The sequence below is a fragment of the Emericellopsis atlantica genome (genome assembly GCF_019669845.1).
Source record: "Emericellopsis atlantica unplaced genomic scaffold F5Z01scaffold_5, whole genome shotgun sequence".
Taxonomy (NCBI): Eukaryota; Fungi; Ascomycota; class Sordariomycetes; order Hypocreales; family Bionectriaceae; genus Emericellopsis; species Emericellopsis atlantica.
Window position 1 is genome coordinate 275,174 of NW_025764707.1, and position 13,011 is coordinate 288,184.

At 55.0% G+C, this 13,011-nt stretch overlaps 6 protein-coding genes across 6 annotated transcripts; 3 read left to right on the plus strand and 3 right to left on the minus strand.

Moving 5' to 3' along the window:
• Nucleotides 1-4: 4 nt before the first annotated feature.
• F5Z01DRAFT_647480 (uncharacterized protein) lies at nt 5-2,776 on the minus strand. The gene has a single exon (XM_046262982.1). The coding sequence runs from the start codon at nt 2,643-2,645 to the stop codon at nt 129-131; it is 2,517 nt and encodes an 838-aa protein (XP_046120960.1). The 5' UTR covers nt 2,646-2,776; the 3' UTR covers nt 5-128.
• On the plus strand, nt 2,777-4,188 carry F5Z01DRAFT_647481 (RNA 3'-terminal phosphate cyclase/enolpyruvate transferase). Its single transcript, XM_046262983.1, has one exon. It carries the CDS (start codon nt 2,943-2,945, stop codon nt 4,155-4,157), a length of 1,215 nt encoding a protein of 404 aa, XP_046120961.1. The 5' UTR covers nt 2,777-2,942; the 3' UTR covers nt 4,158-4,188.
• On the minus strand, nt 4,189-5,537 carry F5Z01DRAFT_747904 (uncharacterized protein). Its single transcript, XM_046266975.1, has 2 exons — nt 5,076-5,537; nt 4,189-5,022 (listed from the first exon to the last, which is right to left on the minus strand). The coding sequence occupies exons 1-2, from the start codon at nt 5,324-5,326 to the stop codon at nt 4,242-4,244; spliced, it is 1,032 nt and encodes a 343-aa protein (XP_046120962.1). The 5' UTR covers nt 5,327-5,537; the 3' UTR covers nt 4,189-4,241.
• Nucleotides 5,538-5,574: 37 nt separating this feature from the next.
• Nucleotides 5,575-7,416, plus strand: F5Z01DRAFT_448354 (tRNA synthetases class II core domain (F)-domain-containing protein). Its single transcript, XM_046259820.1, has one exon. The coding sequence runs from the start codon at nt 5,804-5,806 to the stop codon at nt 7,340-7,342; it is 1,539 nt and encodes a 512-aa protein (XP_046120963.1). The 5' UTR covers nt 5,575-5,803; the 3' UTR covers nt 7,343-7,416.
• Nucleotides 7,417-8,730: 1,314 nt separating this feature from the next.
• F5Z01DRAFT_671488 (uncharacterized protein) lies at nt 8,731-9,052 on the plus strand (the record flags this gene model as incomplete). Its single annotated transcript, XM_046264703.1, has 3 exons — nt 8,731-8,793; nt 8,847-8,977; nt 9,028-9,052. 3 exons carry the CDS (start codon nt 8,731-8,733, stop codon nt 9,050-9,052), a joined length of 219 nt encoding a protein of 72 aa, XP_046120964.1.
• Nucleotides 9,053-11,488: 2,436 nt separating this feature from the next.
• On the minus strand, nt 11,489-12,617 carry F5Z01DRAFT_671489 (protein PXR1; the record flags this gene model as incomplete). Its single annotated transcript, XM_046264704.1, has 3 exons — nt 11,489-11,509; nt 11,567-12,542; nt 12,592-12,617. 3 exons carry the CDS (start codon nt 12,615-12,617, stop codon nt 11,489-11,491), a joined length of 1,023 nt encoding a protein of 340 aa, XP_046120965.1.
• Nucleotides 12,618-13,011: the final 394 nt, after the last annotated feature.

The following is a 13,011-nucleotide window of genomic DNA, read 5'->3' on the forward strand; positions in this document are numbered from 1 at the left end:
CCCATTGCATGCTAATGTACAGTCAATTGAATATCCAACGCCCCTAGATCCTCGCTCCCTTGTCTATGTATTGGCACATGATCCAATGCCACGTCTCGCATATGATACAATACTTCATACAGCTCCCTCTAGTCCTGAGTAGACATGAGCCCATCGTACACGCCCATTTCTTTCGCGGCTTCCACGAAAGCTTTGCCCATCTCTTCCTGCGACCCTTCCTTGGGCCAATGCTTTCTGTGCACGTACTCATACAAGGCCACGCCTCTCCCCTCGCCGGCGAGTTTCGTCTCGTCACCACCAGCCCATTCCGCGAGCTCACGGTCCATGTCGCGTTTGGCAGCCATAATCTTCCTCTTCTGCAAGGGGGAATCCCAGATGAGACGCATCGTACCCATGACGAGCTCTAGTGTGAGTGTCTCGGGTGGCAGGAAGTTGAACAGCTTTCGCATCGATGTCAGCGCCACGAGGAAGCCAGTGTTGTCTTTCAGGCGGCGGAAGGTGTGGAGGATTTTGCGAGCTAGCTGGCCATCCATGCCCTCGGGTGGGAACACTGGCAGCCATCGCGCCATCTCAGCAAAGAGGTCCCGCGCGGCGCGGATACCCTCCACGTTAACCTCCTCATGGTTGGAAATTGCTTGGTTGATGTCCAGTGTCTTCCAGAGGGCACTGAAAGTGTAAGGGTCAGGCTGTAGGCCGCGCTCCAGAACTAGAGCCTGGTACAGACCCTGAGCTTCCTCCACTTGACCGGCCCTGATACAGGACTCGAGTAGTTGATTCATCATGAATGCATCGGGGCTGATTTCCGCGTCCTGGAAAGCGTCCCAGAGTTTCTCCATCCCTGCGTGAAGACCGCGGATGCGGTAATTCTCGGCAAGCACCGAAAAGGTTTCGAGGGTCGCGGATGGCATCGAAGCCGGACCCTTGGTGGGCCGGAAGCTGAAAGTGCCGTCTTTTCTGGCTCTCACAAAGTCGATGCGCGCTTGGATCATGGACCAGGCCATCTTGTCCGCCTTCTCCATGTTCTCGGCGCCGCCGGATCGTTGCCACGCGCCGATCAGCCCGTTAAGCTGGACCGGCGCAGCCTGAACACCTTTGTCGAGCATAAAGTTGACGACGCTGTGCGCTCCGTCCAGATCGCCCGCCCCGATCAGACGCTTGAGCCACTTGCCGACGAAGAACTTGTTCGCGACGACAGAAGGCATGTACTTTTGCTTCTTGAGGTCGATCTGGCCGTCACTCATCATGTCGACAAAGGCGTATAGGGCGTTCTCGGTCTGGTTCGTCGTCAGGAAGCAGGAGATGATGTCGTCGTAGTCGCTGAGTTTCATGTTCTGACCGAGTAGCTCTCTCATCTGCCGGTACGCTATCCACGCAGCTTCAAAATCCCCAGGCGCAGCTCGCTCAGAGCGAGCACGGATGATCGGCATCAGGATGCGCGGGTCAGAGTCTCTGTCGAGGAGCTTGCTCAAGGCACGCTGTGCTTCATCCATATCTCCTGACCGGCAGTACATGCGGACACCCAGCTCCCAGAACTGCTGGAACGACTCTGAAGAGGCATCTCCCAAGGACGGTATGCAGCGCTTCCAGTTCTCCAAAGCCTTTGCATTCCAGCCATCCACAAACACGGCCTCGATCGTCAGTAGCTGTTGCGAAGGACTGAGCGCCACCTTGGCTTCGCCCATGTCCCGGGCCAACAGCGCGACATGACTCAGCCGGCTGGGATTCTCCTTTTCGTCGGCGGAGAAGACTTTCCACAAGAAGTCCCAGACGGGTAAGGGCACGCTGTCCCAGCTCTGCTCCAGGGACTTGCGCGCAGCGTGATATGCTCTAAAGACGGCTGATACCTGCTTCGCATCGATATTTGCGTTGGTGAAGTTCAGCTCCTTGGTAATACGACGCATGGTGGCGTTCAGCCTGGAGACCTTTTTCCGCTGGTTCATTGTATAGGACGTCTCTGGAACTTCCGGTATAGGCGTGCGTGGTTTCGTCGGAACGCGGCCTCTCAAGCTGGGCACCAGCATGCTGAGATGGCCAGTGACGGCCTCCTGAAACTCCTCGTCCATGTGGCCCAGCACCTCTTCGATTTGCTTGTCAAGGCGTTCACCGTATTTGTCGAGAGTCTCCTCCGCCTTCTTCACGTCCTCAGAGGTTCGCAAGTTGTCCCACGTCGTGCCAAGTTGGGACATGACCTGGTCCAAGGCAGCCCTCTCCCTGTCCGTGCCGAGCGATCTCCGAATGTCGTACATGGCATGCTTCATGGGTGTAGCATCCTCGCCACTCAAGCTTTGCACAAAGTTCTCGTCGCCTTTTAGCTTTGCCCGTCGGTTGCCATCCTGCTCATAGAACTCTACAGAATAATCTTGTGCAGCTGGGACTGTATCGTCGAGAGCAGGAAGCTCGAGCTCTGGCTCCTGAGGTTGCAGTGGTTCCCGGTCGAGAGGTGTAGGCTTCTTCGGGAAAGAAGATCGCCTCTTCTGGACCTGCATCCGCGCTCTTCGACCCTGGGGCGTAGTCGATTGCGCAGAAAACTGGGCGATCCATGGTTGCGTTCGCGGGGCTCGTTGTCGACGTAGACCTATGAGGCAGGTTTGGCAGATCTTGTCGCTGCCATTCCGTAGATTCAGCAGCGACGGTCTGCCTGACATTTTATTTACACTGGGCCATGTATGTCCGGAAACAAAGGGAAAGAAATCTATAAGAAGCAATGTAAGCGATTGATGATCCAGGGTCAGGACTCAGGAGCGCGTCACGCATGTCCAAGATCTTGCAAGCTGGGTCTTATCGATAAGCAATGACCTTTGACTTTTTGGTGGAGCTCCCTTGACCGCCTGCCTTACGAGCTCCTGCCTCCAAGGCTGACTTGGCAGAAAGACCTTTTTTTCCTACCAACGTTTAGCAGGCGAGGTGGTCGCATCGCCTACGCGCACATATTCGCAGCCAAAATGTCGACTTCAGCGCCCGAGTACCTGCGATTCACAGGCCATCGGGCCTTTGCCCAGCGCCTCGTTCTCTCGACGTTGACTGGCCGACCCGTTCACATCTCCAAGATCCGCAGTTCCTCCCCAACGAACCCTGGCCTCGCGCCCCATGAGGTCTCCTTCTTGCGCCTGCTCGAGGCCATCACCAATGGCTCCTCCATGCAGATCTCCTACACCGGTACGACCATGACATATCACCCCGGATTGATTACGGGGACAATACCGGGGCAAGGCGCGACGGAAGGCGATGTCATTGAGCATCTACTCCCACACAATTGCGCGCGTGGAGTGACCTACTTCCTCTTGCCGCTCTGTCTCCTCGCACCCTTCTCGAAATCACACATGAACGTCCGCTTCTCCGGCTCGGGCGTCATCACATCATCCACCGAAACAGGCGATCCTTCCGTCGACACCTTCCGATCCGCCATCCTCCCTCTCTTTGCCCTCTTCGGCATCCCACCCGCCCGCATCGAGATTCGGGTATTGCAAAGGTCATGCGCAGGTCCACAGGGAAAGGGCGGCGGTGGTGTGGTGGAACTACGGTTTGCGAGCCAGGTTCGGTTACCAAAGACACTACACCTCAACCGAAGCCCTGGGAGGATAAAGAGGATACGAGGTGTAGCCTACTCAACTGGTGTGTCCGCGTCCAACAACGCGAGAATGATTCACTCGGCGAGGGAGATTCTGAACCCTTTTGTATCCGACGTTCACATCGCCGCACAGTACGATCAAGCGCCGCTGGTTGCTACAGGGGACAAGACGGGCAGCAAACGAAGGCTGGGTATTGGGTACGGGCTGAGCCTAGTGGCCGAGTCGAGCGCTCTAGGTGTGATTTATTCGGCCGACGTGGTCGTGCCACCGAGTGGAGGCGAGGTCCCGGAAGACATTGGCAAGAGGTGCGCATATCAACTGCTAGAGACCATTTCCAAGGGTGGATGTGTCAGCCCGGTAGCAGCGAACACTATACTCGTGTTGATGGCCATGGGCTCAGAGGACGTTGGCCGGTTACGAATAGGACGTGAAGTCCTGGGGAGTGAAGAGATGGTTGGCTTGGCACGAGACTTGCGAACGTTCGGAGCAAGCACGTGGGGTCTACGCGATGTGGAGGACGAAACCGATGATATCCTAATATCCGTCAAGGGAACTGGCGTTGGCAATGTTGGTAGGAAAATGGCTTGAGTGGGAAGCATTGAATGCGATAAAGAGTACAACGTATTTTCCACAAAACGCCCTAGTATGCCTGCCTCTCTTCCGTCCATTCATCTATGCTCCATTCGTGCTGGTTGACACCCGCCTTTGTACAGGAACGCCCCTACGCCTCGCGTCTATAGCGGCCAGGGTAGCCCGGTAGCCTATACTTTGCAGGGACTGCGCCGTCGACCTTTCCGTCTCGGTGGCCGCGACCTTTACACACTGAATAATATGGTACTCGCCAATTGTAGCGTTGCCCGAATCGAGTATGTCCGCTGTGCGACCTCGCGATGTTCCAACTTCTTGATTGGAGTCACCCGTACCCGTCCTTCGCAAGTCGTGCGATGACCTGGACAGAGGCTGCAGTTCGATGTCGTCGGTAGCGTCCCCATGGCCGGCATCCGTCGCCGGCATGCCCCTTTCCTCTGCGTCCAACTCCTCAATCGTGCGAGCGGTTGTCGTTGTCGTCGCTGATGCAAGTGTAGCTTCCGAAGCAAGTGGACGAAACGTCTTGAGCAATACTCGCAGCTTCTCACGCTCTGTATGAACAGCGAGCATGAGAAACTGCAGCAAAAGAAGTAGCAGATCGGCAAGCAGGTAGTACGCCCTGTACGCAGGCGGTTTCTGCCCAACAAAGTCTACGATCATGCCGCCATGCATATACCCTCTGTGATACTCCTTCGCTTGCGGCACGGCGCTGAACGCATGTACCAATGTACACCAGATATTGGAGAGAAGAAGGAGGACGACGTGGAGGCGACTCGCTGGCATGTGAAATGGGATAGTCTCGTCTTTTGGCGACAGGTACATCAATTGCGCGGCGCCACGGATCAGAAGTCGGAAGAAGGAGCATCTGCGTCACTGATTAGCACAAGCGTCGAGTATGAGATGTTTGGCTCAACCTACTCCATGTAGTATAACGCACTCAGTTCGGCGAAGACCAACGTGTCCAGCCCCTTGAGTAGATCCGTTATGAAATCCAGCTTCTTCCTGAGACCCTCGTTGCGCTTCTTCCGGTTCTTCTTCTTCTTCTTCGTCTGTCGGCGACCATCGCGCAGTCTCTGGCCACCAGTGGCGGGAGACTCGTTCGCGCCTGGAATAGCATCGCCGCTGTCTCGTGTCGGCGCCGCAGAGCTTGATGGGGCATCATCGCTCATAGTCGCCTGTGCTCATGTTCTGTCAACATGGGAAGGAGGTCTGCACAACGCAGGCGACATCAATGACCCAAGACCATTCGCGGTGATTTGTTGTATTGTTGCGCCAGGCTGAAACTGTCACGCCTATTACACTCGACGAACGGTGTTCATCGTTCGCTGTTTACAAGTACTTGTCGGAAGGTCGAGGTCGACGCAATCAGCCGCCAGCGACGGTTGGTCGCGGCGAGGCTAATCACACCGGGGTCCACCCTTCACGGAGTACGTCCCTCAGCTCCAGGTACGTACTCACACGGAACGGAAGAATCACCAAGCCGATGCAGGGCACCCCGCCATGCAGATGCGAAGCTGCCAAATTTCCCCTCCACGAGAATCGGAGGGTTGGCGATCACAAAGAGGTGACTCAGAGACATTGACTTGGACCCCGACCAGTTTTGAGCAACTGGCATGCCACGGGCGTAGCTCGACATCACAGCGAAAATGACGACTGCCAGCTCGGTGCCGACGGGGGATCTGACGACCCAGATCCTGCAGAAACTCTCGCAACAAAGTCCCATTGTCACCTCCGAAGCCTTCCCATCCGTTCCCTCACAAGATGCCAAAGCCGCGCTGGACCGACTGGGCTCGAGGTCCATGATCACCTACGAGACACAGACACGAGAGGAGGTCGTACTGGAGCCCGAGGCCGAGCAAATCATTGAACACGGCAGCCACGAATCTCGCGTCTTCGAGGCACTTCGCCAGGCGGTGGAGGGGCTGTCGGTCCAGGAACTGCAGCAGGCCATTGGCGACAAGAATGTGGTCAGCGCCGGTCAGAAGGTCGGATTCAAGGACAAGTGGATTACCAAGGGTAAGGAGGGCAAGCTTGTGGCTACCGTCGACTCGATCCAGGATACCACGCGGGCGCAGCTGCTGGAGATCAAAAAGACCCGCACGGCCGAGCCCAAGCAGGTGAGCGAGCTGAAGAAGCGCAAGCTTGTCAAGATGCAAAAGGTCATCAGCTTCACGGTGGACAAGGGCCCCAAGTTCGCCTTGGAGATTGAGAAGGAGGAGACAGACCTGACCTTTGAGATGCTGAGCTCAGGGTCGTGGAAAGATACCAAGTTCAAGCCCTACAACTTCAATGCCCTCGGATCGGAACAGCACGCCGGCGCTTTGCATCCCCTGAACAAGGTCCGACACGAGTTCCGACAGATCTTCTTTGAGATGGGTTTCGAGGAGATGCCTACCAACAAGTTTGTCGAGACCGGCTTCTGGAACTTTGACGCGCTGTTTGTACCGCAACAACATCCCGCGCGTGATATGCAGGATACGTTCTACATTTCAGACCCCAAAGTGGCCGACAGGCCGCGCGCCGAGGTGGAGGGTCAGGACACGGAACAGTACTGGAACAATGTCAAGGAGGTACACCAGGATGGCAAGTTTGGCTCAATTGGCTACAAGTACCCCTGGTCGGCAGATGAGTCACTCAAGCTCGTGCTGCGCACACATACTACATCCATTTCGACAGCTATGCTGTACAAGTTGGCGTCTAAAAAGGGGCCTGATGGGCGGCCACCACCCGCGCGGTACTTCTCGATCGATCGCGTCTTCCGCAACGAGACTGTCGACGCTACGCATTTGGCCGAGTTCCACCAGGTTGAGGGTGTCATCGCCGACTACGGCTTGACCCTGGGCGGTCTCATGGAGTTCATGGAGGTCTTCTTCACCAAGATGGGCATCACCGACCTCAAGTTCAAGCCAGCCTACAACCCGTACACCGAACCCAGCATGGAGATCTTCAGTTACCACAAGGGGCTGGGCAAGCTGGTCGAGATCGGCAACAGTGGCATGTTCAGGCCGGAGATGCTGGAGTCCATGGGCCTCCCCAAGGACATGCGTGTCTTTGGCTGGGGTCTGAGTCTGGAGAGGCCGACGATGATCAAGTACAAGATCTCCAACATCCGCGAGCTACTGGGCCACAAGGTGGACCTCAACTTCATCGAGAGGAACCCCGCTGTGCGGCTGGAGAAGGAATAGGATACATGACGGGGTAGTAGAGGAGGGGATAGACCAAAACTCAATGCATCACGAATTACGATGTCTCCCAGTCTAATGAGTCACCTCACCTCGCAAGGGACAGGCCCAGCATTCGCTCAGTTCACGCATTACTGCTGTTGCTTTACGATTAGGCCTGCCAAGCCCGTGCCCAGGACCGGAACAGGGGTCCACGGCTGTCTCCAGGCTTTCTCCACAACGGCCGATCCGTCCGCCGGGACCATGCCCCGATGGCTAGCACCGATCGCCAGAGACATTGGTGCAACTCCAGCATCAGGATCTTTGATGCGTCACCACTTCTCAACCTGGATCGCCAAAACGAGGGCTTGCATATCGACGGTGTGGTTCTGACTCGGAATTCTCCAATTCGCATGGCTTCCCTGCGTTCTAGTGTCAGAAGGATGCTACTGTAGCCAAGCAAAGCGGGTGGGCCAGTCGAGTCCCTGCGTGTGCAGTGGTGCATAAGATTGAGTCTATTGACTGGCGCTGGATGGGAGGGGCTGCTCATCCATCACCTCGACAAAAGAAGCTTTCACGGGTATTACCCCGAATCACTTTGCGATAGACATCCAGAACCATTAATCACCTGCCCCCCCGGACATTGAGCGTCTCGTAGCTTAGCTAGCCGTAATGACGCTAAAGCCCGCCAGATGACGTCCTCCACGCACTCCACAGAGTCCACACACTGGGGATCGACGGTTCTCGATTCTGCCCTGCCGCACCACCTGAACCTTGTCATGAACGCAGTAGCGGAATAATATTCGCTATATGCATGCAGCATGGAGTACTGGTGCTGCGATCGAAGCCAATGCCTCAGTTCCTGATTATCAGGGCTAGAGGTGGGGTGTGTCCCCTGCAAACGGTGCGGCATGGGAATGTGATGGTCACTGAACTGTCCAGATAGACCAGTCGAGGTGATATCGGTGCCGACAGGACGACCTTGAGCATTGCCATTGTCAATGCCGTATCTGAGCTGCACTTCTGGCGCTGTTGTTTGTCCCAGGGAGCTCGCATAGGCCTTGTAGAGCTATGAATCAGGACAAGGCTGTACCCAGCCATCTGCTCTCAACGGAGAAAGCACAGCTTATGATGACGCTGGACCACCGCATTCCACAGTGGGATAGATCTCCCCCAATGAATAAGATGATGGCCCTCCTCCCTTCAAGAACGTCATGGTGGGAGGGGGGTGTCACTAGCCCTTACCCGTCAATGAGGAGAAGCATACTGTTCGGGGAACATATATATCGGAAAGCAACCCACCATCACCGGCAACTTCCTTTTCCCCTCCACCCTCCAGAACCCTGAACTTCAACATCTGAATCACTGCCAAATCCTCCCCAAAGACAACGTCTTCCACCAAACACGACAACATGTCTGAACCATCCCAGAGCCCGCCCACCAACGCCCAGACCAGCACTGGCGGTCGTCGTCGTGTTAGTTTTTCCCCATTCTCCAAGTGAGATGTACCGTATCTGACAAATCTTAGAGTTCGGGTCTCATGCCTGCCTTTGAGGGTCTGCAGAACCAGAAGCGCAGCAGTGAGGCTAACATTGCTCGTCGACAGTCATTGTCCGACCAAGCGCCCAAGCCAGGTCTCTTTGGAACATTCTTCCACAAGTATGTATCGCTGCGTTCGGTGGTCCGTTGTGATACTAACCGTGCTTCAGCAACTTCGGCCGTAATGCAAAGTGAGGAAGAGTGAGAGGACATGAAATATGGAAGGGAAGCATCATGTACATTATGGAATGACGGCGTTTGGGTATGCATTATAGCAAGCACCAAGCTAGCGAGGCTTTCATGCCGGAACCAAGAATGATTTGTTACCTGTTCTACGGAGGTATGTGCAGCCAACATGTTGTGACTGTGAGCCATGTGGAAAGATCGTTGCGAAAATTGACCTACCGGTACATTGATCCAACTTTCATATGCGGTAGTACGACTACCAGGGCTTCACAGTCAGTGTCGTTCGCACACCCATACATCACGCGGCGACAACCAAGATAGGAAAGGCAGGACTTGTATTCACGAATCTGACTATCATATGATAAAGAGTTCAAGCGTCCCTCCAGCCAAATCAAATACCACATCCAATTTCCTCTTGTCGGGAAATGGGGCCTGTTTCCAGTGATGTTATTGCCCAGTGACAGGACCGAACACTGCGAAACTTGATTCCGCAAAGCTCGCCGGGAGGCGTGACCATCCCGTTATCCTGAGGTGGCGTTCATCTCCTGCGCGCTGCGCGAACAGCCGCAGTCTTTCAGGAAGATGAATACCTTCCGCCGCATCCCAGGCACATAGCTGTCGAGTGCCTACTCGACCAAATGACTCTCCTCGGCCTAGTCCGAGACGCTGGCTCCGGGGCAGTGAGCATGGAAGTTGCTCACACTATCACGCTTATCCTCTTCAGAAAGAGTCCTCCTGGGATCCTCACCCAAGGCGGGCAACTCGGGCCACTCGCAATAACCTGGAAACGGGAACCCACCGTGGAGCATCTACTAAATATGCTCAACAGTTTTAACCACCAGTACGAAATAATGTTCGGTACTGGCATAGGCACGACATTTCTCTATGTCTGTCCTTTTCGGGGACAAGGGAAGTTCCCTATTGCCAGGCGAATTCAGTGAATTGTCTAAACCAATCAATTCACTTAGATCTGCCTTTGATGATGCATCTGTCATCAAAGGCACCTATTTCAGCCCGTGTCTCTGACGGCCCGAAGAAGTTTGCACGTCGTACAGTCCGTAATCGACGGCGTCCGATGTGGCTGACACTACAGTCTCGCCACTCTGATTGCGTGGGAAGCGACGTCTGCTCACCCACGGCTACCGGGCCTTTTCACAGTCATGCCCAGGACTCCTTGGTCCAGCACTGTCCCGATTACAGATGCTGGCCAGCCTTGGTTGTCGAGGTGGGAGAACCCAAACCACGTCGACACCGACTGGGCCTTTTAATGTCCTGCCCAGGACAAGTCGTCGCAGTCGGCACGAGTGCGTCGGTCGCTCATCGTCGATACGTCAGGATGTAGCACAGGCCACATCGAAAGGGCGACGAGGCGTTAAGAGTCGGAGTGTGTTGGTGTCATGTTGACAATCGGGCGAGTCGTTCGGGGGTCTCGCTCTGGCGAAAACGCGCGATAGCCCTCGACCAGCATTACCTGGGAAGGCTATCACAACAAGAGCGGAATGCACCTGCGCATAGGATGCTGCGTGTCAGTGGAATGTCGCAGATCGTTGCAGGTGTGAATGGCAGGTGTGCCGGATGATGAGATCGATGTGCGGCCAATGCGTGCTGCAGTGGCGCTTGTTACGCGCTTGTTCAAGGGAGGAGATTCATGATGGAGGTCATCAAGTTCGCCTAGGGGAGACGAGAACTTGATGTAGCCAAAAGGCAGAGTGCGGATATGGATGATGAAAAGAGACGGGCGTTTAGGTGGCAGTGAGGACGCACCATTATATATATACCTAGGCCGACGTGATTTGGTTGGGGCCGTCATTATTAGCTCGGACAGGGCTGGAAATTGGTGGTGAGTGCGAATTTCAGCTCACACGTTGCAGTCGCACTCTCCCCGAAGCCGAACTGGCCGCAGGATTATCTGTACTCTCTGACTGATGTGCTTGCCACAACTAATAAAGATCACTAGGTATTCACAATACAAGTAATTCCAGCATTGGTTAGCAGCTCTCATATTACAATCATCGAAAAAAAATCTCTATGCGCTGTCTAATCATCGACGGGAGAGCCTCGATGAAGCGCTCAATGCAGATCCCAGCGAGCCACGACCACAATACCGTACTCACTCGACAAAGTCGCTAGTGCAGGTGTCTTGGCTACTACCTAGTAGAAAATATCAATGTCAGGAGTGGTGACAATATCGGGCAATGCTTAGAGCATATAAGCACTACTATACCTAAACTCCACAGCCAAGGGCTGTGATAACACGGCGATATTGGCTGCACTCGCCGGGATCAAACAGACGTGAGCAACACAGATGTAAATGCAATCTATGTAGATGGAACCCAGATGAACGCTTCAAACTCCTTGAGTAAATGCACACCCACAATATTGTATCCAGTGGATCCAGTGCCGTTTCTATCGTGCCTTTCCAATCAGCCGTACATATAGGTAACATCAAGTCTTGACCATCCAGATCTGCCACAAGTCAGTAAAGGCGCGCAATATGAACGCGGGGGTGAAAAATAAGCATACCTTATCCAACGCCTTTTGATCCATCAACGCCTCTCTCTTCGCCGCCAGGAACCGCGACCGCACGTGGTGAGGATTGTTGCTCCGTGGCGTTGACGCTCCAGACACCACAGGAGTAGCGGTGGCTGTCGTAGCAACAGACTCGGAAGCTTCGCTTTCGGCCCCCTCCTTGCGCCTCTGCTTCTTCAACTTCTTTTCCTCCTTCTTCGCCCGTTTGAGCTCCTTCTTCGCGCGCTTCTCTTCCTTCCGGGCACGCTTGGCCTTCTTTGCCTCGTCTTCGTCGTCTGTGTCGGTGGGCGAGGCAGATGACTTTTTGGACTTGCTCTTCTCGTGCTTATCCTTCTTCGATTTGGCTTTCTCCTTCTTCTCCTTCTTGCGCCTCTTCTTTCGACTCTCCTCTTCTTCCGATGACGATGACGACGACGAAGGGTCCTCCTCGTCGTCATCCGTTGCTTTGCGCTTCTTCGACGATGGGGCCACCTCTTCCTGCTTCTTCTGCTCGGGCACCTCGTCCGCTTCAGACGAACCTTCGTCAGAATCCACGGTCTCGGAGGTCGCTTCGTTCTCATCGTCCTTCTTCAGCTCGTCTCCAACCAAGAGCCCGCCCCTCACGAAGCGCATAGCCCCGTACCGATGCTGCACGTACGCGTTCATCTTCACCTCCAGCCTCTTGGCCTTTTCCTGCTCCACGCTCTTGGTGCTCTTGCCATTCAAGCGGCTCAGTAGGTCCGAGAACTCGTTCAATCCCGTGACTTCGTCCTCCTTGCGCTTGTCGAACCCGAGACCCTTCATGTCATCTTTGAGCGAGACGCGAATGTAGGAGGCGTTGGCGGCGGTGTGGAATTCGGAGTGTGCTGCATCCTGCACGCCGAGGTACTCGCCCGGCTGCCAGCCTTGCGAGCGGAGGATCTTCTGGCCAAATGTCGTCGTGTCGCGCGACCATTTTGTGTTGTTGGGGTCGTGGTTGAGCTTGCGCCGGCTGTTGAGCAATCAGCGGCTGTCTGGGTCGATCCCGACGGTCAATTTACCTCTTTGTCTCTGCTAGCATGCCCATATTGTCGGTTTGGAGCCCTCTCCGGCCAGCTGTTCGCGCAATGGACAGACGAAGCAATAGCTGAATGCCAATAGCAGAAATCTTCAAAGACGATCGGGATTCAGATTCTGGCTGGCAGTGGGAGAGGAAAAAATGTCACAGATAGGCGGCCGGATGGATAGCGGGGTGTGGGGACGCGGGCCGCCTTATCGGGAGCTCTGATTGGTTGTCTATGAGCGGCTACTTAAGGCTCGAGTCCTCGACAAAGCACATTGTTGTGAAGGTGCAGACCTTCTATGGTTCTATGTAGCTCTCAGGCCTTACATTAATGCTCACAGGCTGTGATTGTTGTTCGACAGGGGTACCACCCCTGGCAAGAATATTGCCTAGCTAAGTGACACCAGCGCTAGCGACT

Bases quoted from the DNA above. Each gene is read 5' to 3' on its own strand.
- F5Z01DRAFT_448354 (XM_046259820.1), top strand. From the start codon at position 5,804: ATGACGACTGCCAGCTCGGTGCCGACGGGGGATCTGACGACCCAGATC.
- F5Z01DRAFT_747904 (XM_046266975.1), bottom strand. From the start codon at position 5,326: ATGAGCGATGATGCCCCATCAAGCTCTGCGGCGCCGACACGAGACAGC. The intron at 5,023-5,075 runs GTAGGTTGAGCC...TCAGTGACGCAG, and splicing joins AGTGCGTTATACTACATGGA to ATGCTCCTTCTTCCGACTTC.
- F5Z01DRAFT_647480 (XM_046262982.1), bottom strand. From the start codon at position 2,645: ATGTCAGGCAGACCGTCGCTGCTGAATCTACGGAATGGCAGCGACAAG.
- F5Z01DRAFT_647481 (XM_046262983.1), top strand. From the start codon at position 2,943: ATGTCGACTTCAGCGCCCGAGTACCTGCGATTCACAGGCCATCGGGCC.